We start from the raw sequence: 27,029 nt of genomic DNA on the forward strand, positions 1-27,029 counted from the left end.
CATGTATCACCTAACTCTTGGTCATGATCTGCATGACGAATCTTTCCCCATAAAGGCTGTGGAACAACATTTCCAAACAACATGTCTATATCGGCTAGATTCATGATACAGGAGCTGGCAGTCTGTGATAACTCCTTATAATACCCTGCAGGATTTTTGCGGGGATCAGGCAATGTCTGTTTTAGAGCCAAAACCTCAGATCTTTTCCAAGGGACATGTACCCATACACGCTGGAAATGTGGCGGAATTGCTGGATTCGCATTGGCATCACCTTCCCTCCAAACTGGGGGAACCTCTCTCATGGGATACTGTCGCGCCTTTTTCCTACCTGGCATGTCATGCTCAGACAGTGATCGAGAATTGCTGCCCTTACTTCTATAAGACAATAACATTTCAATTGCTTGTTCAACATCGGCACCCACAATCATGCCTTCTCCGAACTTGAATCGCATACGGAATAATTTAGACATGTCTTATTTTGGATCATTTCCCTCCAAATCTTCACAGAGGAGGATACACATTTGTTCAAAAACATATCTTTGTGTGGATGCTTCTCACTGACGGAAGACTTCCATAACGGACTGAACGTCATACTTTACAGTATTGGTAACCCAGTTACGCGCTAATTCATTCAGTACTTCTCTCTCTTGATAGTCAGGCAGTTGACTCCGCAACTTGTCTACGTTCTGTTTTAGGGGTCGTATTAGGCGACCCAAAGAAAGGTGAGAAAAGACCAATGACAGTGTTTGCTACTCTCTGTCGAACAGAAGGAGAAGCTGACGGAACGGCAGAAACGTCCGAAAAGACAGGCTGATGTAAAGCAGAAGTCGAGGCAGTAGCAGAAAGAGTATTAGGATAAGCAGTTGGAGCAGTAGGCGAAGTCGTAGAAAAAGCAGATGGAGTATGTAGCAAAGGCGGCGGACCTTGAGAGGGCTGCGCCGGAGAAGTAGAAACCAGCTGAAGAGGAGCTGGTGCTTGTGGAAGAACTGGTGTTCGTGCAGCGGGGCGTGGTATAACAAAGCGTTGCGGGGTGCAGTAGCATTTTGTACATAGGGGGGTGGTGAACTCAATAAGTGGGACATTGGAGGATCACTATCAAGTTTCTCCGTTAATCCTTGTCCTTTACATGGCAGAACTGGGTAGCATTTATCTACTGCTAGCTTTCTACATCTTAGCGTTTGTTCACTCTCTTGCTCTTCCTCGTTATCCCTGAACGCAACGGCAGCTGGTACCATTGACATACCTCTTTTATTCTTTGCTAATTTAATTTCTTTCTGTTTGGCTTCCTTGCGCCATAGGCGAAAGGAGTCAAACATCGCCGGCCGGGCTTTTTTCTTGAAAAGTTTCACCTCTAGATTATCTCAAATCTCTGTGTCAAAGCTAGCAGATTGTGGCCATTTTAAAACACCATCTTTTCTGGTGTATTTTATCCATACTTCATTATACGTGATAGGGCCTACGCCATGCTTCACGTAGAGCTCATATGTTGGAGTTCCAATCGGAGGAACCGGACACGAGTCCTCCAACCGAGAGTCCCTACTACAACCAAGACAAAACAAGTTTCCAAGTCTGCTAAAACCAGGCATCTTCGCTCTCTAGTCTAGCTTCAAACTTCAAAGGATTATCGAATACGATATTCTCGTGAATACACGAGTCCTTCGGCTTTGGCGCTTGCAAGTTCCAAATCAAAGCGTATCTCAAGGATACCAAAACTAAGAATCAAACTAAGGACTGGGAGACGCTCCACTTATACTTAACTGAAGTATTGATGATCGATGACGTCACTAGAAGACTCGTCTATCGTTTCGCTCTACCAATCATCAGTGGGTCCAAAACAAGGCGATAGTCAGGGCAGCAGTCCTTCGTAGCCGTCGGGACGTGGGGAACCTCGCAGCAAAGACCTTCGGAACCACGTCGACATACAGGGGTCGCTGAAGTGGCTGGCCGTCCTCTGAAATTTTCACACGAAGCTCCGCACGAACATCTGGCTTGGACCGACACCGCTTGATACCGCCCCGAGTTGGGCGCCAACTGAGGTACCGGGTTTTAGGGACCCTGCGGTGCCAGGGGGAACACCCAGAGACCTCTTGAGTTCTTCCTGTCTTGGACCACAGAAACACAGAGGCTTCTAGGTGATGTCAAAGATCGAGTTTTATTGGCTGCAACCAAGTAACAAGCGTCCTAGAAGTACAACAGCACGGTGTGTATATTCTCAGGAGACTGTTCGTTTTTACAGAACCAGCCTTCTCTTTTTATACAGAAATATCAGCTTCAGGCAAGAATTCCTAGTTTTATAGTTTGGCCATATACATATTTTCACAATAAAGAAAAAGCAGAGTCATGATGACAAGTCCATATTTTTGTTTGTCCAGTTCGTGATGGATTACCCAGCAAGGCCCAGAACTTCCATCAGATATCGATGAACCCCCAATAAAATCGGGCACCTTCTCATCGTAAAACTAGTCATAAAGAAGAAACAGGGACAGGTGTGTGTGAGATGAGCGTAGTTTGTATGTGATGGGCGGTTTATGACATGTTGCGCCTTGATGCTAATCTCGCTCTGCCATTGGGATGGGAACTGCCCGAACAGGTTTGGCTGGAGGCAGTGGAGTCAGCTCGCCCAGGTCACAGAAGAGTCAGCAAAGGTGTACGTGTCCTTTCAGATCGAATTCGGCCTTGGTCAATTGACTATGTAAGGGCAACCACAAAATGGATGCTGCTCACAAAATGGAACCCGAGGGTTCGAGACGAAAACTACGATTTAAGGGTGATTTCGTCCCTCAATCATGACGCAAATGCATAGGTATAATGTCATGATCATTACCGGTCTGCCGATACCAAATTCGTCATGGTACGATGATATTTTCTGACACGAGTGCAGAGCTTCGGAACCACCCAATGGCAGGGTCCAGAATTTTCAGTACCACACTTTGTGTGCGAGGAGCTTGAAGGTTATCCTCTTTTGACCGGGAGCCAGTGCAGGTCTCTCAGGTGAGGTGTGATATGGCTGCGGCGAGGGATGTCGAGGATCAGGCGCGCAGAGGCGTTTTGGATGCATTGGAGCCATCTCAGGAGTTTGGCCGAGGCTCCTGCGTAGATGGCGTTTCCATAGTCCAACCTGCTGCTGACTAGGGACTGGGTGACCATTCTTCTCGTTTCAGTGGGGATCCACTTGTAGATCCTGCGGAGCATGCGGAGGTTGTTGAAGCAGGAGGAGGAGACAGTGTTGACCTGTTTAGTCATGGAGAGGGTGGAGTTGAGGATGACCCCTAGTTTGCGTGCATGGTCGTTGGGTGTTGAAGCGGTTCACAGTGCGGGCTGCCACCACGAGTCGTCCCAGGCCAAAGGGGTGGATCCGAGGACGAGGACTTCCGTCTTGTCAGAGTTCAGCTTAAGTCTGTTGTTCCTCATCCATTCAGCGACGGCCTTCATTCCTTCATGAAGGTAGGTTTTGGCGGTGTGGGGGTCCTTGGTGAGTGAGAGGATTAGCTGGGTGTCATCGGCGTAGGAGATGATGTTTAGGTCATGCCGACGGGCGACGTGGGCGAGCGGTACCATGTAGATGTTAAACAGAGTTGGGCTGAGGGATGAGCCCTGGGGTATGCCGCAGATGATCTTGGTGGCTTCGGAGCGGAACGGGGGAAAGCGGACGCTCTGTGTTCTGCAGGAGAGGAAGGAGGTGGTCCAGTCCAGGGCCTTCTCTTGGATCCCGGTGTTGTGGAGGCTTGTTCGTAGTGTGTGGTGGCAAACCGTGTCGAAGGCGGCTGACCGGTCCAGGAGGATGAGGGCCGCCGTTTCTCCGTTGTCCAGCAGGGACTTGATCTCATCGGTGGTGGCGATGAGGGCAGTCTCGGTGCTGTGGGTGCTGCGGAACCCGGACTGGGAAGGGTCCAGCATGTTGTTCTCCTCGAGATAGCGGGTAAGCTGTTCATTGACGGTCTTCTCGACCTTTGCTGGGAACGGAAGCAGGGAGATGGGCCGGAAGTTCTTGACATCCTTGGGGTCCACCTTGGGTTTCTTGAGTAAGACGTTGATCTCAGCGTGCTTCCAGCTCTCCGGGAAGGTTGCTGTCTCGAAGGAGATGATGATGACTTTCCGGAGATGGGGTGCGATGGATGTGCTGACTCTGTTGAAGATGTGGTGTGGGCATGGGTCTGACGGAGATCCGGAGTGGATGGTGTTCATGATCTTGATGGTGTAGTCTACGTTGATGTTGGTCCAGGAGAGCAGGCGGATGGTGTTCGTGGGGGCGGAGGTCTCAGTGGTTGTTAGGGCAGTCGTGGCGTTGAAGCTGTCGTGGATGTTTGCGATCTTGCGGTGCAAGAAGGTGGCTAGCGAATCGCACAGGTCTTGCGAGGGTGGGACGCCGCTGGTGTTGCAGCAGGGGTTGGAGAGTTCTTTCACGATGTTGAAGAGATCTTTTCTGTTGTGCGCCTTGTTGTCTAGGCGGTCTTTGAAGGAGACCCTTTTGGCGGATCTGATGAGGAGATGGTGTCTGCGGGTGGCATTCTTGTGGGCTGCGTGGCTGTCCGGTGTTCGTTTACGGAGCCAGATCTTCTCCAGCTTTCGGCAGGTTTGCTTGGAGTCCAGGAGTTCTTCAGTGAACCAGCTGGCTTTCTTGATGGTGTGACTGTTGGAGGGTTTCTTGATCGGGGCGAGGGTGTTGGCGCAGTCGTTGATCCACTGTCTGAGGTTGAGGGCGGCGGTGTCGGGATCGGTGAGTCGGCGGGTGGGCTCTGGGCGAGGGGGGTGGTTAGCTGGTCTTCGGTGACTTTGCTCCTGCAGCGGTGAGGCATCCGTTGGGTGCGGTGATGCGTGGTGGGTTTCTTGAAGGGGACGTCGATGCAGCGATGGTCTGTCCAGTGGAGTTCGGTGGTGTGGTTGAAGGAGACGTGGGGGCTTGCGGAGAATATGGGGTCAAGCGTGGGAAATTCCTTTCACGTTCTTGTGTAGGAATAAGGACACTGGCGTCTTTCTCAGCGGCATAGACTGCTAGAATGCTTTAAGTGGGTCCCTAGTGTGCCCAGACGTTTGGTTGCACTGTACATGCAATGCGTCGGTAGCTAACCTGTCTTGCTACTTGAAAGGGTCTCCGGTGGCCACGATCCGTCCAACTGATTGCTCTCGAATGGGAGTTACCTGATTTTCAACAGTCCGGGTCGCTGTGGGATGAAACCAGGGGTCGCATATGTTGTGACCGTCTCCATTGTAAACTGTTATACATAAGTCGTGTTTCCGCCTGTTCATGTAGTTAGGGGGGATACGTTGTTACCTTCAATTAATATTATCAATGTGTGCTTTGACACCCTGAGCAAACTGAAAGCCTTCTTGTTTAAAAAAGATATGGCCTTAACTTTGGCTTGGGAGAAGTCTGATCGTCAGGTGGCATGTTCATCTTCTGAGAACAGGCGCTCTTCCTTACTAACTTCCCACAACATTTTGGGGAGCTGGTCCATAGAATTTTTAATAAGTCTAATATGGCTGGAATAGTAGGGTTTTTGAGGAGCATAGGTTCTGGGTTGGTAACTGCCCCACGTCCAACTGTACGTGAATGCATGGTGCATTTCTTTGGCATACCTTTGCTTCAAGAACTGGATAAGCATTGGTTTCTGTCTTTCTGATCCGCATGGCTTAATTGCGTACAGCCTGTGTTCCACTGCCTCTAGTGCACCTATGAGTATGCCCTAGGACTTGTGCTTGGGTTCTCAGTTGGTTTCACCTTCAGACATACCCGTGCTGGTGGACCCGCAGAAGGCGCAACTGTCCCCTGCGGATACCTCTGCTCCGAACTGCGTTCTATGAGCTACCCTGGATTACCTCTGCACCTAATGGTTTGGATGTAAGCTCTATTTCAACAGAACATCAAAGGGCTGTAAACACTCCCTCACAGCTGCTGAACGGGTTGGATGAGAACATACTTGCTCTATTGACTTACTCCGAGGGGTGCCTCTGGGAACGCCATCTGCCCACGCTGGGAACAGCAATTTTTCGTCTGCCATTGGGAACATGTAAACATCTGGATCTCCGTGTTGTGGGAACTTTTTATTTGACCTGTTTTTAACTTCCAAATTTGTTTCAGATTGGCTCATTTTTTTCATGCTTTTATATATTTTAATGTGTTCTTTATGCTTTGGGCCTCCGAGTAGCACAGGTGTCTGATTTTTAAATGCGATATTCATATCACCGTTTGTCATTTTCACTTTTAGCATTTTATATATATGCTGATATATTTTTAGATAGTGATATTGATTTGTTTTGGATAGCTCTTAGTCTACATTAATACAAGGAGTGGGTATCATGCGCCCGAGTTAGGCCCGGTAAACGGTCTTTCCCTAAAGTTGCCTTTTCTTTGCCTCATCGACTTGTGACACACATTTACTCTGTGACTAGTTTCTTGAAAACACCGACCTTGCTGACATGGAACACTTTGTGAGAACACTATCATACTGCCTTAGCATTAGGGGTAAGGCTTTCACATGCGTGACACAAATTTGTGTATTATTACATCCAAATGGCGATGCAGCTGTCTGTGAAATACAAACAATGGCAGCCTGATCACAATTTCTGCCTGAGTCAAGGATACATTTTTTTACATATAAACCTTTTGTTCACCAACATAATCAGAGGAGGCCCTTCTTCTGACTTCTAGGATTCCCTGCTTGCCGAAGCTTTCACCTATCAGCTGACTGATATCTCCATGATGGGTGTCTAGTTAATGACCATTGAAGCTGTCTTATACTCTTACCCACCAGTTAATGGGGTTAGATTATAAGGAAGGGGGTTTCTTGGCATAACCTACATCTGCACCCTAGACACGTAGGTTAGGGTTCTGTATTGCAGGATTACGCTACATAGATATATTATTGTATATGTATGCAGATATAAGTTATCTCAACAAGCTGGTGGAACTATTCTTATTATTCACAGTTCTGACATTCATTATAATTAGGGCTTCATGTTTCCCCGGTTTTTACTGATTTTTACAGATGAATACAGACAGAACACCATTTATTTTCCTGTCTGTATTTATTTTTAAATGTGGTTAAAAGCAGAAATTGGGTTGTTTTGAGTGAATCTACATGCTATCAATCATGATTACCAAGCAAATAGCTGTGCGGATTGACAGGCAAGAGGATACAAAAAAATTGGATTTTAGAAAAGAGCCATAAACAGCAGTAGATTTGCACAACCTTGATACTAAAATGTAGTGTGGCTCACTGGTTAGAGGAGGCAGACCCTGATGCAGAGGTCAGACCCGGGACCAGGGTTCAATTCCCGACGCGGTGGGGTCTTGAGCTCAAAAATGTCCACGGATTCGATAATTCTCGCCTCGGTGCCTACTCGAATCATGGGTTCACACTCTGCAACTCTGGGTAATAGCTTGCTGTTGGACAGGCCACATGAAGGGCCGCTCTCCCCCGGCCCAACCAGGCCTGAGTCCAGTCCCGCAAGTACCACACACCACCATTGCACGTCCTCCGTCCCCTCAGGGACCCCTGCCCTCGAGCATGTCAACCTCGTGGGTCCGATCCACTGCCGGCCCACGCGCCCAGCCTGGGGCGCCATCTTGGACACTCCACCACGAGGCCGCCTGGCCCCCGATCGACCTCAACCCTGGGCCTGGCCCGGCCTCAGACATTCCGGCACCACCCTCCACCCAGGAGGTGAGCGGGCTACTTGGCAAGTCAATGGGAGGAAGAGGTGCCGATGGCTCTCCCCCACCAAGTGCCGCTCGCCCATCGCCTCCCCGGGCGCTGGCTCCACCCCCCTGCTGGGTGTCTGGACTCTCTCATCCCGGACCTCCCGACCTCCAAGTGCGAGGGTCCGGACATCAAAGCACGCCAGCCCTATAACTGGGGCAGCTCCAGAGCAGGAAGGCAGTTGTATCTTGGAGTCGAGAGACGTAAAGAGGAACTCATCCTGGACGGACTACTGGCGCTGCCGTAGCTCTGTCTTGTGCACCATCGTCCTGCCTGTTGGCGCTGCCACAGCCGTCGTAATCTTCATCACCTTCATCGTCGTCGGGACCTGCTGGCGTGGCCGCGGACCGTTGTAACCGCCATCTTCACCGGGACCTGCAGGCTCCGCCGCGGACCGTCGTTTTCCTTCGTCCATCTCGGGACCTGCCTGGCTCCGCCGCGGCCCGATCATCTAGAACGCCGAGCTCGAGGATTGAGAGCTATTTTCCACTCGTTGGTAACAAAGACTGTCCCGCTACCCCTTCCCTAAACCAGAGACTAGAACCGAGGGGACCCCTGAGTCCAGACCTCCTTGTATCCATCATCGTAACTTAAGAATTGCATATAAAGTCTCGTTAACCTTCAACCTTGTGTGGTGTCCGTCTGTGGGGGGGAAGTTACTTATCTGTACAGTCGTTGGAGACGGCTCTCCCTGGAGACCTCTCCCCGTAACCTCGGCCGACCCTCCCGGTCCGTCTAACATTGGTGGCCAGCGGCGCGATCCGAATCACCGCATAAACGTACAGAGAGTAGCTCACCCCACGACGAAGTCACAATGACCACGAAAGAGAGCGGATCAACCGAGAAATTCCAAATGGAGAAATTGGAGGAGTACAACCATCGTGAACTAAAACAATTCTGCATCGAACTGGGTATCGCTACCACCGGACTGAGTACCAAGGACGATTTTAAGCATGCCCTAGAATCTTGGGCAGAGACCGGGGCTGCCGGAACCCCTGATCAAAGCACCGTAGAAAAAACGACCACGGCCCCTGAAGGGCAAAGAACGGGTCTCTCGCAAGACGAGATCCAGGAAAGAGAAAGGACCCGACTACACGAACTAGAAATGGCCCGACTTAAAATGGACGTTGAACTTAAGTTGGCCGAACAAAAAATCAACTTAGAGCACCTGCGTCTCCGAGAAGAAAGAGAGGAGAAACAGAGACAAAGGGAGCTCGAGGAAAAGAAACTAGCGTACGAACACGAACGGAACCTAGCCGAGATCAACCTACGCAAGCAGAATAAAGAAGCAGGGGTGCCCGAGCGACCCCCCACCTCAGGGGCCACAGACAAAAAGGTACACATCCCCAAGGATGTTGTCCGAGAACATTTCAGAGAGGACGACATCCAGCAATGGTTTAAAGCCTATGAAATCGCTATGACTGCACACCGGATCGATAGAAGCGACTGGGGAGCCGGTCTCTGGGGAAGATTCCTCAATGAGGGCCGCGACACCCTGCTACAGCTCCCGGACCACCAGATGACCTCCTACGACCATATGAAAGCGGCACTCCTCACCCGCTATGGTCTCACACCCGAGATGTACCGTCAGAGGTTCTGAGACTGCACCCGCATCCCGGGTACAACTTGGGTGGACTATGTAACATACTTTAGCCGAGCCTTCGAGGGCTGGATCCGAGGAAGCAACGTCACGACCTACGAGCAACTATTTAATCTGATGGTATGGGAGCATCTATCGAACAATTGCTTCATTGAACTCCGCCAGCACCTCCTCGACAGCAAGTTAACGGATCCCCGGCAGCTCGCAGCCGAAGCTGACCGGTGGGAGATCACCAGAGTGGGCCGGAATGGGTCCTACGAACAGAACCGGAACAACAATGGTCAGCACCGACCCAGAGGAGGAGGAGGGGGCCAAGGGCGAGGAAGAGACAACGCCCCGGTCGCCCCCGCTACCAACACCACCCCCCCGGCCAACCGGGGCAGCACCCCAGCGCGACCGGGGTACAGAGCCAATGTCACGTGTCACCGATGTCAACGAGTCGGCCACTATGCGAACGACCCAAACTGCCCGCAGTACCAGAGCCCAAGACCCCGCCAAGTGGCCGCTGCAGCCCTAGGGGAAGAACAGATCTCCGAGGAGCAGGAAGAATACGAACAAGAGCATCAAGAGTGGGAGCCAGCCGCCATGGCTCTAGCCTGCTTAGGGGGGAAAGACATGGTCCCGCGGGTCCCCCTACCCGCTAACACCCAGAAGTACAGCCAATGGGTGAGCATCAATGGACGCCAGGCCGAAGCCCTTCGTGACACCGGGGCCAGTGTAACAGCCGTCCGCTGTCACCTGGTGGCCCCAGAACAGTATCTACCGAACATTCTCTGTCCTGTACGATCAGCCGATAACTCGGAAAGCCTGTGTCGGATGGCCTGCGTCCCCTTCGAATGGGGGGGGGTCTCCGGCATGTTGAAAGTAACGGTCCGAGACGATGCCCCCGTAGACTGCCTCCTGGGCAATGACCTGGAAAGCTCTCCGTGGGCCGCCGTGGAGCGAAAGGAACACCTGGGGATGTTGGGCGTCCCAGACTGGGCGTGCGTCACCACCCGTTCCATGGCCACCCGTGCCAACCACCGGCCAGAAGAACCCGAATGGCCGGCGCCACCGCCTCCGGTCGCCCCAGCCGAAAACACCGACCGTAACATTCCCTCCGAACCAGCTCAACCTACCGACCTCGCTGACCTCGACCAGTGGCCTCAAGAAGGGGGGCCCACGCAAGAACAATTTCGCCAAGAACAGAAGACCTGTCCCTCCCTCGAGGGACTCCGCCAGCAAGCGCTCGCCCAAAGCGCAGGGGATACCTCCGGAACTCATTGGGTCTACTGGGACAATGATCTGCTGTACAGCGAGCAAAGAATCGCCGAGCTGGGGAGCAACCGAGTACTAGTGGTACCCCTCCGTTTCAGAGACTTCCTGTTAAACCTGGCCCACGATGTCCCCCTGGCAGGACATCTGGGACAAGATAAAACCTACAGTCGCCTAGTGACCCACTTCTTCTGGCCCAAAATGAGGAACGATGTGCACCAGCATTGCCGATCTTGCCCCACGTGCCAAGCCAGCGGAAAGAGCGGCCGCAAACTAAAGGCCCCCCTGCAACCTTTTCCCGTGGTCACTACCCCGTTTGAGAGAGTCGGAATAGACATTGTGGGGCCCTTGGACCCACGCACAAAACAAGGCCATCGATTCATCTTGGTGCTAGTGGACCACGCCACCCGCTACCCGGAGGCTGTTCCTCTGCGAACTGTGACAGCCCCGGTAGTCGGCCGGGCCCTGATGGGGATCTTCTCCCGTGTGGGCTTCCCCCGAGAAGTCGTCAGCGACAGAGGCACGAACTTTATTTCCAAATACATGAAGTCCCTCTGGCAACAGTGCGGGGTGACCTACCGATTCACAACCCCCTACCACCCTCAAGGGAACGGACTCGTTGAGCGGTTCAACCGCACGCTAAAGGGAATGATCGGGGGGTTGGAAGAGCCCCTCCGTCGCCAGTGGGATGTGCTGCTGCCGTGCCTCCTCTTCGCGTATCGAGAGGTCCCCCAGAAATCCCTGGGCTTCAGCCCATTTGAACTGCTATATGGACACCCAGTGCGAGGGCCGCTCAGTCTCGTCAAAGAAGGCTGGGAGATGCCTCCGTTAAAGAACCCTCCAGATGTCTTCCGGTACCTCCTCACCCTCCGCAACCAGACCCGGCGGTTCAGAGAACTAGCAAAGGCCAACCTAGAGGCCAGTCAAGAGGACATGAAAAAATGGTATGACCAGAATGCCTCATCCATTGAATTCGAACCTGGCCAACAGGTATGGGTGATGTCCCCCACTGAGCCATGCGCCCTGCAAGACAAATGGACGGGGCCCTTCAAAGTAATAGAGCGCAAGGGTCCTGCCACCTATCTCATCGACATGGAATCCTCCCGGAACCCTCTCCGGGTCCTCCACGCTAACAGACTAAAACCCCACTTTGTGCGAACGGAGCTCAGCCTCCTGATGGCCACAGACACTGGGGTTGAAGAAGACTCCGAGCCTCTCCCTGACCTCCTACGGACTCAAGAGCAAGACGGCTCCGTGGATGGGGTCCGGCTATCAGAGGCCCTCACCAGAGAACAACGCCAAGAGTGTCAAGCCCTCCTATCACAGTTCGCCAGCCTGTTCTCCCTCACCCCAGGTGTCACTTCCTGGTGTGTGCACGATGTGGACACCAGGGACAGCCCCCCTATCCGCCACCGGGCCTACCGCGTGCCAGACCGGGTACGGGCCTGCATCCAGGAAGAAATAGCCAAGATGCTCACGCTCGGGGTCATCGAGCCCTCAGACAGTCCCTGGGCCAGCCCTGTCGTACTGGTCCCCAAAGCAGCTGCCCCCGGCACCACACCAGAACTCCGGTTCTGCGTCGACTACCGGGGCTTGAATGCGGTCACCAGAACAGACGCGCATCCCATCCCCCGGGCAGATGAACTAGTCGACCGAATGGGAGCTGCCCGCTACCTCAGCATCTTCGACCTGACAGCAGGCTATTGGCAGATCGGCCTCACACCCCGGGCGCAAGAACGTTCTGCCTTCTCCACCCCCGATGGCCATTACCATTTCACGGTCATGCCCTTCGGCATGAAGAATGCCCCAGCAACCTTCCAACGGCTCGTCAATCAGGTCCTGGCGGGGCTCGAAGGATTCAGCGCCGCCTACCTAGACGACATCGCTGTGTACAGCCACCATTGGACCGAGCACCTCCACCACCTCCGAGCAGTGCTGCAAGCCCTTCAGCGAGCTGGCCTCACGATCAAGGCCAGCAAGTGTCAAATTGGGCAAGGGTCTGTCACCTACCTCGGACACCAGGTGGGAAGCGGCCTAGTGGCCCCTCTACAGCTGAAAATTGCCGCCATCCAGGCCTGGCAGCCCCCCATCACCCAAACCGAGGTACGAGCCTTCCTGGGCCTCACGGGCTATTACCGAAGGTTCGTGAAAGACTATGGTACCATAGTGGGGCCCCTCACAGAACTCACGTCAAAGAACCAGCCCAAGAAAGTCACCTGGACCCCAGAGTGTCAAACTGCATTTGAACAATTGAAGGCCGCCATGTGTTCCGCCCCTGTGCTCCAGGCCCCAGACTACAGCCGGGAGTTCGTCGTCCAGACGGACGCCTCCGACCAGGGCATTGGGGCAGTCCTGTCTCAAGTGAACACCGAAGGCCTTGATCAACCGGTGGCCTTCATCAGCCGGAGACTCCTACCACGGGAGCAACGCTGGAGCACCATAGAGAGGGAAGCCTTCGCTGTGGTATGGGCCCTCAAGAAGCTCCGGCCCTACCTTTTTGGCACCCACTTTCGGGTGCAGACCGACCACCGACCCCTGCAGTGGCTGATGCATATGCGGGGGGAGAACCCTAAGTTGCTACGCTGGTCCATCTCCTTGCAAGGTATGGACTTCACAGTCGAACACCGGCCTGGGCCAGATCACGCCAACGCGGATGGCCTGTCCCGGTTTTTCCGCCTCGACGAGGAGAGTCCCCAAGAGGATGGGTAACTCTCCCCGCCTTCAGCTGGGGGGGACGCATGTTGGACAGGCCACATGAAGGGCCGCTCTCCCCCGGCCCAACCAGGCCTGAGTCCAGTCCCGCAAGTACCACACACCACCATTGCACGTCCTCCGTCCCCTCAGGGACCCCTGCCCTCGAGCATGTCAACCTCGTGGGTCCGATCCACTGCCGGCCCACGCGCCCAGCCTGGGGCGCCATCTTGGACACTCCACCACGAGGCCGCCTGGCCCCCGATCGACCTCAACCCTGGGCCTGGCCCGGCCTCAGACATTCCGGCACCACCCTCCACCCAGGAGGTGAGCGGGCTACTTGGCAAGTCAATGGGAGGAAGAGGTGCCGATGGCTCTCCCCCACCAAGTGCCGCTCGCCCATCGCCTCCCCGGGCGCTGGCTCCACCCCCCTGCTGGGTGTCTGGACTCTCTCATCCCGGACCTCCCGTCCTCCAAGTGCGAGGGTCCGGACATCAAAGCACGCCAGCCCTATAACTGGGGCAGCTCCAGAGCAGGAAGGCAGTTGTATCTTGGAGTCGAGAGACGTAAAGAGGAACTCATCCTGGACGGACTACTGGCGCTGCCGTAGCTCTGTCTTGTGCACCATCGTCCTGCCTGTTGGCGCTGCCACAGCCGTCGTAATCTTCATCACCTTCATCGTCGTCGGGACCTGCTGGCGTGGCCGCGGACCGTTGTAACCGCCATCTTCACCGGGACCTGCAGGCTCCGCCGCGGACCGTCGTTTTCCTTCGTCCATCTCGGGACCTGCCTGGCTCCGCCGCGGCCCGATCATCTAGAACGCCGAGCTCGAGGATTGAGAGCTATTTTCCACTCGTTGGTAACAAAGACTGTCCCGCTACCCCTTCCCTAAACCAGAGACTAGAACCGAGGGGACCCCTGAGTCCAGACCTCCTTGTATCCATCATCGTAACTTAAGAATTGCATATAAAGTCTCGTTAACCTTCAACCTTGTGTGGTGTCCGTCTGTGGGGGGGAAGTTACTTATCTGTACAGTCGTTGGAGACGGCTCTCCCTGGAGACCTCTCCCCGTAACCTCGGCCGACCCTCCCGGTCCGTCTAACACTTGCTTAATCTCCACTACGGCCCACCACGATGGGATGCCTGGTCTTCACATTGGGGATGCCCAGTAGGGGTTATCTCGCAGGGAAAGCCAGGACGGGTTCCCAAAGCAAGCGCTAAGAGACCTGTCGGTGATTTGGCGCTATATAAATCGAAATTAACATAACATAACCTATTTTCTTACAAGTGTGTGTGTTACCATCTGAGTGTGTATATATCATTGAAACCTGTCAGGTGTTCAGGCAAGAGTGCACATAACTGGATGAATAAATGCAGAAATATACACATTTCAGCTTCATTTTTTCACAAAACCTAAATTAAATATGGATAAATACAGGTAAAATTAGCAAAAAATAAATATGTATCAATACAAACGGAAATCACCAAAATATAAATACCATATAACCGGGAGCCCAAATTATGTCTGCTTCGGTCTATTAATCAATGTAGCCCACATTTTCTATGCAAGAATCACTACAGTTAAATAAATATTGAAAACTCCTCTTGGTCCATGGAATCAGTCTGGCACCATCCTAAGTTTGTCGTCCGCAAACGTACCGTTCCTACTGATAGGTAAAAACTACACAACGGTTTCCGATATGCACTCCCTTTGAGACGCTTTAGTCACTCCTTATCAGTTTCTCACACTCAAGACTGTGTTCTTCATTGTCATAGCACTGGTGTGGTGTATGAGTGAGCTTCAGACTCTGTGTCAATCTACTGTACAAGAAGTTTTTCTTGGACAAGCTGGTCTTGCATAATTGGAATTTTTCTTGCCTGGCATTTTTCTTGCCTAAAGTTGTGACACCATTCCAAGACGTTCAGCGCATCACCTTATCACGTTCTATTGTCTGCCTCACCCCTCTAAGGAGGAGTAGATATTCTATTGCTTGGACCTCAAGACAGCCCTAAGCTTTTACAAGGATCATATCAAAGATCACTGGTTCGACAATTCGCTATTTGTGGGGTTCTCGGGAGCTAATAAAGGCAAGTGTAGGAGGCTGGCCTAGTATATGGTGCACACTTAAGTGATGCACCTTGCACTAATCCAAGCAACCCTTATGGTGATTTTAGTTTTCTTTGATAACCATAGAAAGCTCGCGTAGTATAGCTGTGGAGAGCAATCTACAGGCTAGCCTTGAAAGAGTGTTAAGCAGCTTATTTTACCAGTTTAATCATGCAGTGTAGGTTAAACGGAAAATAACCACAAAAGTGTTCATATAAAAATACTTCTATTTATTACACAACACTCACTAGCACATTGGTATATCTCGTACCCGGAGATATCAGCACAAATACACAATAATCCTTTATTTACTATTAGGTAAGTAGCACAAAATACAGTGGTCTCCAGGGGGAGACCAAACCATATATTAAGAAAGTGGAATGTGAACTGCAGGAGAGGGCAGGATTTAAACCAGAAGACCCTGAGGTGCCTGGGACACAAGGAACCACCCAAGGTAAGTACCTAGGAACCCCTTGAGGTTGTGTCCAAAGTGGGAACCCGGCCTCTTGCCCAATGGAAGTCAATAGAGAATTTGTGGTTGCAGTTTTGCAGAAGCAGGACCCTTCCCAGTGTGCCCTGAAGAATTCCCTGGTAGGACGGAAGGTTGGCGAGCCACCCCACCTGTGGATGCCCCAGAGACTAGGTTACCTGCACCAGGGAGGTCGGGTACATAGGGCTGAAGAGACGTCAGAAACCCTCATAGATGACAATGGAAGACTTGTAGAAAAGTACCTTTGGAGAAGGTGAAGTCCAGTGGAATCCAAAGGTGGATTCTGGAAGTGACACTCTAAGCCACTCAGGAGTGACCAGGAGGCACAGAAGAGCAATACCCACCGATGTCAGACGGTTCAGAAGTGATGACGATTACCTTGTTGCTGCAGCTGTGACAACCAGGCGACACTGAGTAAGACCGGGATCTGTGCACAAGCTGTCCCACATCGGATGTCTGTGACTAGGTGGTTGTTGTCCAGCAGAGCACCAACAAGCCTTGGGGACCGCACTGGCATGGAGAACAAAGAAGGAGCAACGTTGGGACCAGCAAGGTCTAAAGGACTCACCACAAGCAGGAGATTCCGAGCAGGCGCAGAGCAAGCAGGAGAAGACCCTCAGGAGGACCCACAGTCCAAAGGCACAGGAATCGCAATAGAACCTCAAACGGCTCACCAAGAAGGAATGGCCACAGTGCAGAGGGTTCAGTGAGGATGCTGTACTTGGCCGGAAGTGATGCTGGAGCTCCTTGTAGCCCGACGATCTCTGGAGTGCAGAGCCAACAAGCCTTGGCAACTGCAAGTCGATGTGGTGCACAGGGGTTCTGTCCCAGCGGTTCTGACCAGGGATACTGGCCTCAAAATTGCAGAGAGGACAGGTCAGGCCTCGAGGGAGTTGCAGAACCACCACCTGTTTGGTTGAGCCTTTCAAAACCCGTGGGACATCAGGAGCAGCAGACCGGTCAGCTTTGTTGCAGTGCCTACTGATGCAGGGGAGTGACTCCTTCACTCCAAATGAGATCACTTTGGATGTCCTTGATGCCCACAGGTCTTTTGAAGATACTGGAAGAAGCACAGACACAGACAGCGAAGAAGACTTGCAGAACAGCGATACCAGGACCATCAAGAGGCATCCATGGTGCCGTCTCTGTACCAGGCAAAGTCCAAGTACTCAGAAGTTCGAAGAGTGAGGTGGTTCCAGGCTTGGGTCTTAGCCCACAACGAATCTAAGGAACCACCCACAGGTAAGCCCTCAAGTACCCTAGGTAAAGGGTTGGAACGACTCAGAGGTTCCTCCTTGAGGAGGGGCTGGACAGAGGGAAGGATACTCCCATGTCATTTGTCCAGTTTCACACCAGAGCAGGAGCCAATGGCTCCCTGAACTGGCTCAAACTGGAGTATGCAAGGAGATCATCAAATGTGCCCTTCAAAGCAGTCTGGTGGTTCTGGAAAGGGCACCCACCCCAGCCCAATACACTAAGTCATGTCTGGGAGGTGGTCACACCTCTCTGTGACAGGAAACCTATTGTTCTACCTTCCCCTGCTCGAGCTAGGCTCAGCAGCAGGAGGGTAGAATTTGTCTGTGGTAGACAGCAGCAGTAGCTTGCTGCCAGACCATGAAAGGCTGTCACCGGTGGTACAGGGAGTGCCCCAAAGTAGTCCTCCAGTACATGGGATCATACTTTCAACACTGGAATCGGTGTTGGGGTACGATTCCAACATGTTTGATACCAAACATGACGGGGTTCGGTGCAGCCACTATATAGTTAGACATCTCGTAATGACCGACGTCCACTATATATATATCAAAATGGGTGACCACACTTACAAAGCCTGGAGAATCGACTAAGGGGCTTGTAGGGGTGTCCTGCTCATGCAGGGTCACCCTCACACGTATAACCAAGCACCCTGCCCACAGGTTTGAAGAGCCCACCTTAGGGGTGACGTAAGGGTTTTAAGTGCAGTGACTTCAGATATAAGGAAACCTTTATCTGTTGTGAGATGCAAGCACCAACTCACACATGCTGCAATGGCAGCCCTATAGTCACAGTTTAAGTGAACTCCCATGGGTGGGACAATACATGCTGCAGCCCATGGAAGACCAATGGTGTTCCTATGCCCTGGGTACCTTAGTATCATATAATAGGGACTTACAAGGGTATACCAGTAGCCAATTGTGGATGTACAGAAGTACTTACCATGATCAATTTAGGAAGAAAGCACCGTGACAGGGGTCCTGATTAGCAGGTTCCCAGTCAGATTAGTCAAAAACATACTGACACCTAGCAAAATGGGGGGGGGGCTGCAACCATGAAAGCAGATCCTTCTTTACTACAGCCAGGCTGTGGGAAAGAGGACCATCTCCTGCAGGATCATGCTTTGCATTAAGATCTGCTATGCACTGGCCAAAAAGGAGTGCGTTTTCATTCTTCCTTGGGTCAAAGTTGCTACCACCTTGTTTGCATGCGGTGTCCCTGTCCTGGACATTTGCCAGACCGCTACGTGGGCGTCCCTCCATATGGTCAGAAAGCACTATTGTCTGATCAGTCAGGTTTGCTGGATGGACATTTTGCATGCTCGGTCCTGCAGGACTTTCTGGTTAGGTCAATCGAAATACCACCTCCATACTGGTACCGCCTCAGAAGGTGAGGAATCTGCGACTAGATGTCTTTGTCAGAAGAACAAGTTACTTACCTTTGGTAACGATCTTTCTGGTAGAAACTCTTATCAGTCTGCAGATTGCTCACCGATCCTCCCTGTTCAGTGTTTGGACTCAACCCATTAAAGATTTCCCAAGTCTAGGAATCTGCACACACTCACAATCAAATTGCTATTTGGGTTCTGCATCTGGGGGCATGGCCAGCCTCGAAAGCAAATGTTTTCATTGTGGTGGAGTGACGCCTATACAGGCTCCACATCTCCTTTTCAGAGCAGAACTGCATCAGTCTGAAGCGGCACAGCACTACCTACCAGCGCAGAGGTACTGTTGAAAAGTTCCCAGAATGCCTGGGGAATATTCAAAAGGTCAGGAATCTGGTTAGATAGTCTCTACCAGAAAGTGTTGCTGAAGATGAGTAACTTGTTGAATTGAATCACTTGTTTCAAACAGCCAGTATGCCTTTGAGCTTCTAATTTGCACATATTTAGGTTAGTGTATGATAGAGCTTTTCTATGAAAAATAAATTCCCTAATAGGTTATTGGGTATTTGAACTATTTTGCCTCCGGTAATACTGTGTTGTCAAAAACAGTTAAATATGCTAATATACTGGAGCTATGTAATCATAAGTACTCTGATTATAATACCAGCAATCCTTTATTTCCTCCTATATTTATTACTGGGACTCAGTTGTGACGATACAGAAATCTTTAATTCTGTTTGTCAATATTTGGTGAAATGTTGTAGTGTGATAGAACTGTAAGCAAACTAATTGGTAATTCTTATTTACTTTTAGGAAAACGCCCCAGATATGGTCTACTTGGGTTCTCTAACCAATTTTGACTTGACCTATGCTTGGACACAAGATAAATGTGTTCCTCTTGTTCGAGAGATAACATTTGAAAATGGAGAGGTAGGACTGAAGCAGGATATGTTTGGGTGTATTTTAAGCATTACAGTTCTGTTTTCATCCAAGAGAGTTTGTATCAGCGGTAGTGACTATGTATTGTTTGCTAAATTATCATTTCAGTGGTTTTTAACCGCTGATAACCTGCACAAAAAGCTGTACATGTACTTCATATTGGTCTTAGATTACTGGGAGTGGATTAGGAAAATGTTGCATTTCCAGTTCAAACAGTGATATGAATTTGGAAGTGCAATCCTGGGCACAAGTGATGAGGATATAACCACAGTGGTTATGTCTCGTATTTAATGAATGTCTTTGGTCAACACCAGTATGTTCTATAAATGTATTTAATGAATCAAACAACGAAAAGCAACCAGCCAACACATGTTTTGTCACATGCGGGAAGTATCCTGTGACTTCTTCAGGTCACGGGATACTTCCAACATAATGACTGTTTTGATAAAGATGGAATAATCAGATACCCATCAAAACGCGTTGACACATTTTTGTACATTATCCTGAGGACAAGTTGGAGTATATGTATCCAGGCAAATCTCGCTAAAATTATTACTAGGGAATTATTGAGCTAAAAAACAAAGTGTACTGTCTATCATTGTTCTTTTCCCTATTTTCTAGGGTTCTCTGTGGTAAAAGTGTCATAAGATGTTATGTTATGTCCTGATTTTATGAATTGTTTTGTTTTTAATTATGTTGAATTGATGCATTGTGATGTATTTTAGGTGTTTTACTATATAAATTGTGTTTTTAATAATATATGTACTAAAGAAATATATTGGCCCTTTTTGTACTGTTTGATTTAAAGGGATCAAAGGGGACGTACCCTGTTTAGATAGACGAGGTCCAGTAGATCTAGAACTTAAATCGCATATCTTCTCCATTTGGGCCTCAAATGAGTGTATAATATTGGCGTGAGCAAAACTGTGCTTTTCCACATAAACTTTCTTCACAATCGAGCCTACTTCAGAAATGTTTTTTTGCGTCCAAAAGGATTGACCATTTGCTTTTTTTAAAGTACCCGTGCCCTGACAAATATTCCCTGTATCCAATATGGGTAAATCAAAATCCACTGTCATACCCATTATGCTATAGTCGCTCAATACCGACGGGAGGACAAAGAAATTATCACAAGCCCCAAACATTTGATAGGAAACAATCACATAGTCTAAGAGGCTCTGAGTGTGATGAGTGAAAAGTGAAACGTGCTATTTTGTCTGCGGGCCCTCTCCCATTTAGAATAACAAGATCTAGACTTCTGATGCTATCAAGCAGGAGGAACCCCCGTTGGTCTGTTTTTATTTTATTTGGTAATAAAATCTCTGGAATGTGCCAGATTTCCTCTGTCAGTGTTGGCATGAATCCCCGATGCAGAGTTCGAGATTTTGGCATTTAGGTCCCCCACTATTGTCACTAGGAGGCACTCTTCCCTGATAGCTATATCCTAAATAAAAGAAAAAAGTACACTCAAAAAATGATCAAAATTTCTCCCAGGAGGGATATCCAAGTTTGCCACAAGGAAGGAGGTGAACCTGCCAGAATCTCCAAAACCTGCCACCTTCACACATATTCAAATGTTTGAGGGGTGGCAGAAAACCTTCTGGTTCCAATTAATGGAGTTTTTGAGCAAAATGAAGACCACTCAACTAGCTTGTCCCCTTTCTGAATGCTTGGCAAAGCAGGAATAAACAAAGTAGCCATCGCATTTAAACTCTTTGGAGGACCACGTTTCTTGTAAGCATATGATTAAAGGGTTCATATTTTTCAAGGAGTTCAGTTTCGTTTCATTGGTTCCCTGGCCGGCCTTATTCCAGGACAAGAGTAGGCCACCTCGGCTCCCTCAACGGAGCATTCCGTGCTACTTTCGGTTTAGTGTTATTCAGAGCTCTTGCAACCCAGCTCCACTGGGCGGATTAATCTTCTATGTCCGGAGTCTGAAAGGCAACTGGCACACCGGACAGAAAATGTATTGTGGGTCCCCTCCTGTCCACGGAGACCACTATATCTTTGGTGTTTACCACAGAGTACTCCGTATCAAGGCCCAATGCATCTAGCACCACTGAATTAATAGCTCTTGGAGCTTTCAGATGATGAGATTTAGAGCCCACAGTTTGATATTCATCATGTTCTATAACGGATGTTATGTTGAGCCCTCTTTTTTTTTAACAAATGCTCACTGTTCTGCAAGACCAGATCGGCCACTATCAAGGAGCCAAAAGTGGCCCTAGAATAAGGAAGAGTGTCTTGTACATTAATCAACACATTTAGAATATCCTTACTTGCTATCAGCTTTAATGCCTCTAATTCCGAGAATAAGTGAAGTATGAATCCTCTGTTTACCGGAGTGGCTTCATTATGAAAGCCAGGTAAAATCCCCAATAGGAGATAAGCTGGTCTGTACATTACTAGATTTATTTAGAGCTTCCCTCCAGGGGATCTAAAGAGGTACCCTATCGGTGAGGATGATTGCTTGTGTGCCACCATGTGGTTGAATGTTCATGTATGGGACAATATTGGAAGTTGGTGCCTCAATATTTCTATTGAAAGAAGATGTGGTTCCTGTGTGTGTTCTATTCAGCCCAGCCTGTGTAATAATTAGAAGTTAGGGCCCTCCCTCTAAGTTACCATCCACCCTGGAATCAATTACCCCAGATCCTGGCTGTAGCGAGGATACACCATAACCAATTCGCATTTCCCCTCCCATTTGATCAACTATCTCATTAGGCAAGGGAGAATGGATTGCCTGGAGGGACTGCGACAACTGGCTTGGTGGGGGTACTACTGGTCCAGAGTCCTCTATTCTCCCAGCTGGTACCATTGGCACTCTGGTGGGATCTCTTGGGTTGCCATCTGCTAACAGAGACTTGGGGCCTTCCTTCTCCATTATTAAATGGGTTTCGCTCTGGCTTTACAAGATCTGAGTAAAAAATGCAATTTTGACGCTTTTTGTTTAGAGAATCATCTCATTTTTTTATGTTTCTTTGTCATGTTTTACTCCTTTTGATTTATTACTGGGCTTTCCCTCTTGCCTACTTTCAGTCCTCCCTTCCCTGGCAGTAAAGGGGAGTGTACCTGGGTGCCTATAGGGGAGTGTACCTGAGTGGTGGGAGAGATTAAAGCCTCCCCTCCCCTCCCAACCTCCTTACCTGCTTGGTTTGGCCCCTGATTTTCTCGACTTCTCCGGCGCACCCCATTCTACCCTTCTTAAACAGAGGGAAGATTTTTAAGGTGGACTTCTCCGGTGGGGGGCTCATTTCTGCCTCCTTGAATAGTGTACTTAAACAAAACTCTTCCTTTTCGAGATTGCACAAAGGAACCATGGGCGAAATCTGGAGATGAGGGGTTCCTGCCTGTACGGAGGCGTCTCCGAGTGAACATATAGTACTGGTCTATTGTTTGGCGTTCTCCTATCTGGGGTTGAATCGTAGGAGTAGACTTAGTAGTGTCAGACTTATTGACCTTTTGAACTTCAAATAGCATTACAGAAATCATTTCTAGTATGTGATCAGAGCTAAATATAGATTTATCTAATAAAGACAATATAGAATTTAAGATTTTTTCCAATACAAACAAGATAATCTGAGGGCACACCAAATCTCTAATTTTACTCATTTCGGTTGTGAGCCAGGCAGGTACAGGGGTGCAGTTTCGGGGAGAATCTCGACACTACAGAGTGACGCCCCCGGGCTTTTCTGTCTTAACCTGGGGGTGCGCGCCTTCCCTGGACTGAATCTCTGGCACCCTCGTGGACTTCCACAGACATTTGGCGTGCTGCGTGCAGCCTGAGGGGCACTGCTGCCCTTGCGACCCAGAGACTGTGCCTTTGAACATCCTCGGCGACTCTGCTGCCCAGTGACCCACGAGCGTTTGCCCATCTAATCGACTCGTTTTGGCTTCGGTGGTCCCCCAATCCCTTTCCCTCCTTGCTACTTTGGCTGCCCCCCTCTGCTCTGCTCCTCGATGGCCGCCATTTTGCTGCTGCTCTCAGCCGCTTCCTTCTCCTGACCCTGGCCCACCATCTTGTCCGTTCCCTCTGCCTTTACCCTTCTCCCTCGTTTCCCCCTGACGATCCTCAAATGTTTCTGATTTGCCTTTTTTCCATACCCCAGTATCCCTCCCTACTCCCACCCAAATCTACTATTTGTATATATATGTATATAGAGATATCTCTGATCACTAGTATATGCAGTAGACCTCAGTACTCTCTACCATTCCTATGTGACTCTTAGAGTATATCCATTTGTATCCTCTCCTTGAGTGACTTTACTATCTGTACATTTGCAATTTTTCTTTCTGTTTGTATCTCTTCCTTGTGTGACTTTACATCATGTACATTTGCAATTTTTTTCGGTTTGTATCTTTTATGTAACGCATGTAATCCTAAGTCCTTATGTTTTGCAACTGGTTCTTATGTAAAGCGCTCTGACACCTTCGGGTAAAGTTTGTGCTATATAAAATCGCATTAAATAAATAAATATAAAAAAAACTTTTGCTACAATAGAAGAAAGGCATAGAAAGACGCCTAGGAGAGGAGTTTGAAATTGGAGTGTTTTTTTTCTCCCTAGGCCCACTTATTAACTGATCATCCTTATGCATAAAGTCAAGATGGTCTCCCAAGACCCTTGTTTGAGCTTCTAAATCAATGTCCAGGAGTGTTAAGTCTCCCCTGGCGTTTGCACTTCATATAACATTGCCTTCTCCACCATGGGATTATCGCCTAGGTGATCATCCGCACTGCCGTCTTCATGTGATTCCTTATGGGTGCCCCCGTGGCTGGTTAGACAACCTGTAAAGCCTCAGTCATACAATCTTTCCTTGACTGCTTTGACTCATCGCCCTATGGCCAACAGTAACACTTTATGTTTGGTGGACCAAGGAAGAAGGATCAATTGGTCAAAAGTGATTCCTGAAGATTTTATGGCCAAATTGTTACCCACAATAGAAGAACAATTAGTTACCTGCCAGAACTCACAGGCTACCCCGTTAGAGGTGGTGAGGGGCTTCGAAAGTATATGCTCCCGTGTTGCTGGTCCTTAGTAACCAAACAGAACAAGATCGGCCCAAATTGCATCGCTGGTTCAATGCCAAGTGTTCCAAAGCCCACAAGTTACTGATGCTAGGTTTAAAATTGATTCCCAGAGACAAGGTAGTGGTGGCCAGCTTAAGAAGAGAGTACAAGAAAATCATTAATGGCAGGAAATGTGAAATTAAAATGAAGGCCTGGGAAGACCTACTTTCTTGTGATGTGCTACATAATAGCGCACAATTCTGGTCCATAGTCAATCATCCTTATTTTTCTGAAGGGGACAACACTGTCATTGAATGTATCATCCCAGATGATAAATGGATGAACCATTTTAGGGGTGTATACGGGGACAGTGACAGTGATATTGTAACTGAGGACGCCCAATGGGAGCGGGGTGAGTTCGATCCTTTGCCGTTCTCGGTCGAGGACGTGGAAAAGGCAATGGAGGACACATCTAAAAAGAAGGCACCAGGGCCAGATGGGGTCCCCGCGGACTTCTACAGACATTCTCCCAAAAAGTGGGCAAGGATCTTAACAAATGTGTTCACAGCTGCAAATTCCAAAATTTTCCCTGTCCCTTCGACCACCTCTATAATTGTTCCAATTTTTAAGAAAGGGCAACGCGACGACCCAAGCTGTTACAGGCCAATATCTCTCTTAGACTCGGCTATCAAGATTCTAGGCAGAGTTCTCCTACACACATTAAGAGACAATATTGATAGTTGTGGGTGGCTAACAAATATCCAATATGGCTTTAGAGCAAAACGGGATACAGTGGACCAGTGCTCCAACTTGCACCTGATAATATCTAAATACACAGTAGCCAAGTAGGGGTCTCTGTTTCTAGCTTTCATAGACCTCTCCTCTGCTTTTGATCTCGTTAACAGATCAAAACTGTGGAGAGTCCTTGACCAGATGGGTGTGGATAAGCCTCTCATTCACTTTTTAGCTTCGCTACATCAAGATTTATTTGCCCAAATGAGGGGCGGTGTACAAGCCACTTCAAATCCCTAAGAGGAGTACGCCAGGGCTGTATCCTGGCCCCCCTCCTTTTTACCATCTACATAAATGGCCTGGGTAAACATCTTGAGGCTGCTGAGGGGGACGTTCCGCGTATAGGAGAAGCAAAGTTACCAGCCCTCCTATTCGCGGTCGACGCGGTCCTAATCGCACGCACAGGGTTAGGCCTTCAGCATTTGCTTGATTCTTTTGGTTCATTTATGGACCAGCTGGACCTAAAGATCAATGCAAAGAAATCTCATACAATGGTGCTAGGACGACATAGTAAGAAGAGGAAAAACATATCTTTTTACTGCAAAGGGGAAGCCGTGGTCGGAGTAGGTACTTTTCCTTACCTAGGCGTGATGTTTGATGAGAGGGCTACATGGGGTTCACAAGTAAAGGCCAAAAGCCTGTCCTTGGTGAGAGCAACTTCCGCCTTGTTGAGCTTTTCTAAAAGGTTAGGAGCCAGACCCATGGATGCCCTGTTAAAAATCTATGACTCCAAATGTATTTCCATTGTTCTCTACGGTATATCATTATGGGGCTATGCATCACTAGACCCGATACAAAAAGCAGAAAATAAATTCCTGAGACGCCTGTTATCTACCCCCAGTCTACTACTACATTTTCATTGCATGGGGAGGTGGGTCTTGACTATGTCACCGACAAGATCAGGATGGCCCCCTTACTTTTCTGGCTGAAGACATGGTTGAATGACGAGCTATCGCTAAATCACTCCATCTTAGCAGATGTGATGTCATTAGATCACGCAAAGAGAATTTCCTGGCTAGAATACATAAAACAGACCTTTGCACGACTAGGCCGTCCTGACCTATTTATAACTCCATCCAGTATTAGGCGGGAGGATGTGATATGGACCAAAAGAAATGTTATGGACCTGGCAAGAATTACCCGGGAAGAAGCGGAACTAGCGAAACCTACAGTCAGACAACACTATTTGTTGTTAAGCTCACCCTCCTTGGAACCTTATTTAAAAATTGTTACTTAGCCGTTCCACAGGCTTCTGTTAACCAAATTCAGATTTAATCTGATACATTACGCCTTAGCCACATATCATACATGATGTAAACCGGAGAGTGGCCCCCCCTGTGTCTGCGACGCATTCTCCATACAGGACTCCATGCATTTTATCATGTTTTGCAGTATGTACACGATTCCCAGGAATAAATATTTGGTGCCTTTACTGAAAGAGGCGGGTTTTATACAGGTCAGGCCTGCTTTTGTTTACCTACAGTCTTTATGTAGTGTTCGCGTCATCTTCTGTGTAGCCAGTTTTTTAGCGGCGTCCCACAGGATTAGATCAAAAAGCTTGACCATAGAACCCTGTTTTTAAGCTCGTATTTATAACGCTGCATTTATGTAAACCTTTTTCTTCTTTTTTAAATCATATTCAGATTGGCACTTTTCCTGTACTATGCATTTTATCTGTACCACTGTATCCTGTATGAACTATGTCCTGCTTCATTTGCACAGTATTCTTAAAATGTCTTTTTAATGTTTTTATTGCTTTTATGATTTTAATCAAATCGAATAAAGTGTATTTTGACTGAGTGACTGATTT

The 27,029-nt window shown here is 49.2% G+C and overlaps 1 protein-coding gene across 1 annotated transcript in view; it reads left to right on the plus strand.

Moving 5' to 3' along the window:
* Positions 1 to 27,029, plus strand: part of ERP44 (endoplasmic reticulum protein 44) — a 444,092-nt gene that overhangs the window by 173,097 nt on the left and 243,966 nt on the right. The window contains exon 4 of the mRNA XM_086967410.1: positions 19,294 to 19,410. Coding sequence (XP_086823536.1) covers positions 19,294 to 19,410 — 117 coding nt within the window. The remainder of the gene's footprint in view (positions 1 to 19,293; positions 19,411 to 27,029) is intronic.

This window comes from Lissotriton vulgaris, chromosome 4_1 (genome assembly GCF_964263255.1).
Source record: "Lissotriton vulgaris chromosome 4_1, aLisVul1.2, whole genome shotgun sequence".
In the NCBI taxonomy this organism is placed as follows: domain Eukaryota; kingdom Metazoa; phylum Chordata; class Amphibia; order Caudata; family Salamandridae; genus Lissotriton; species Lissotriton vulgaris.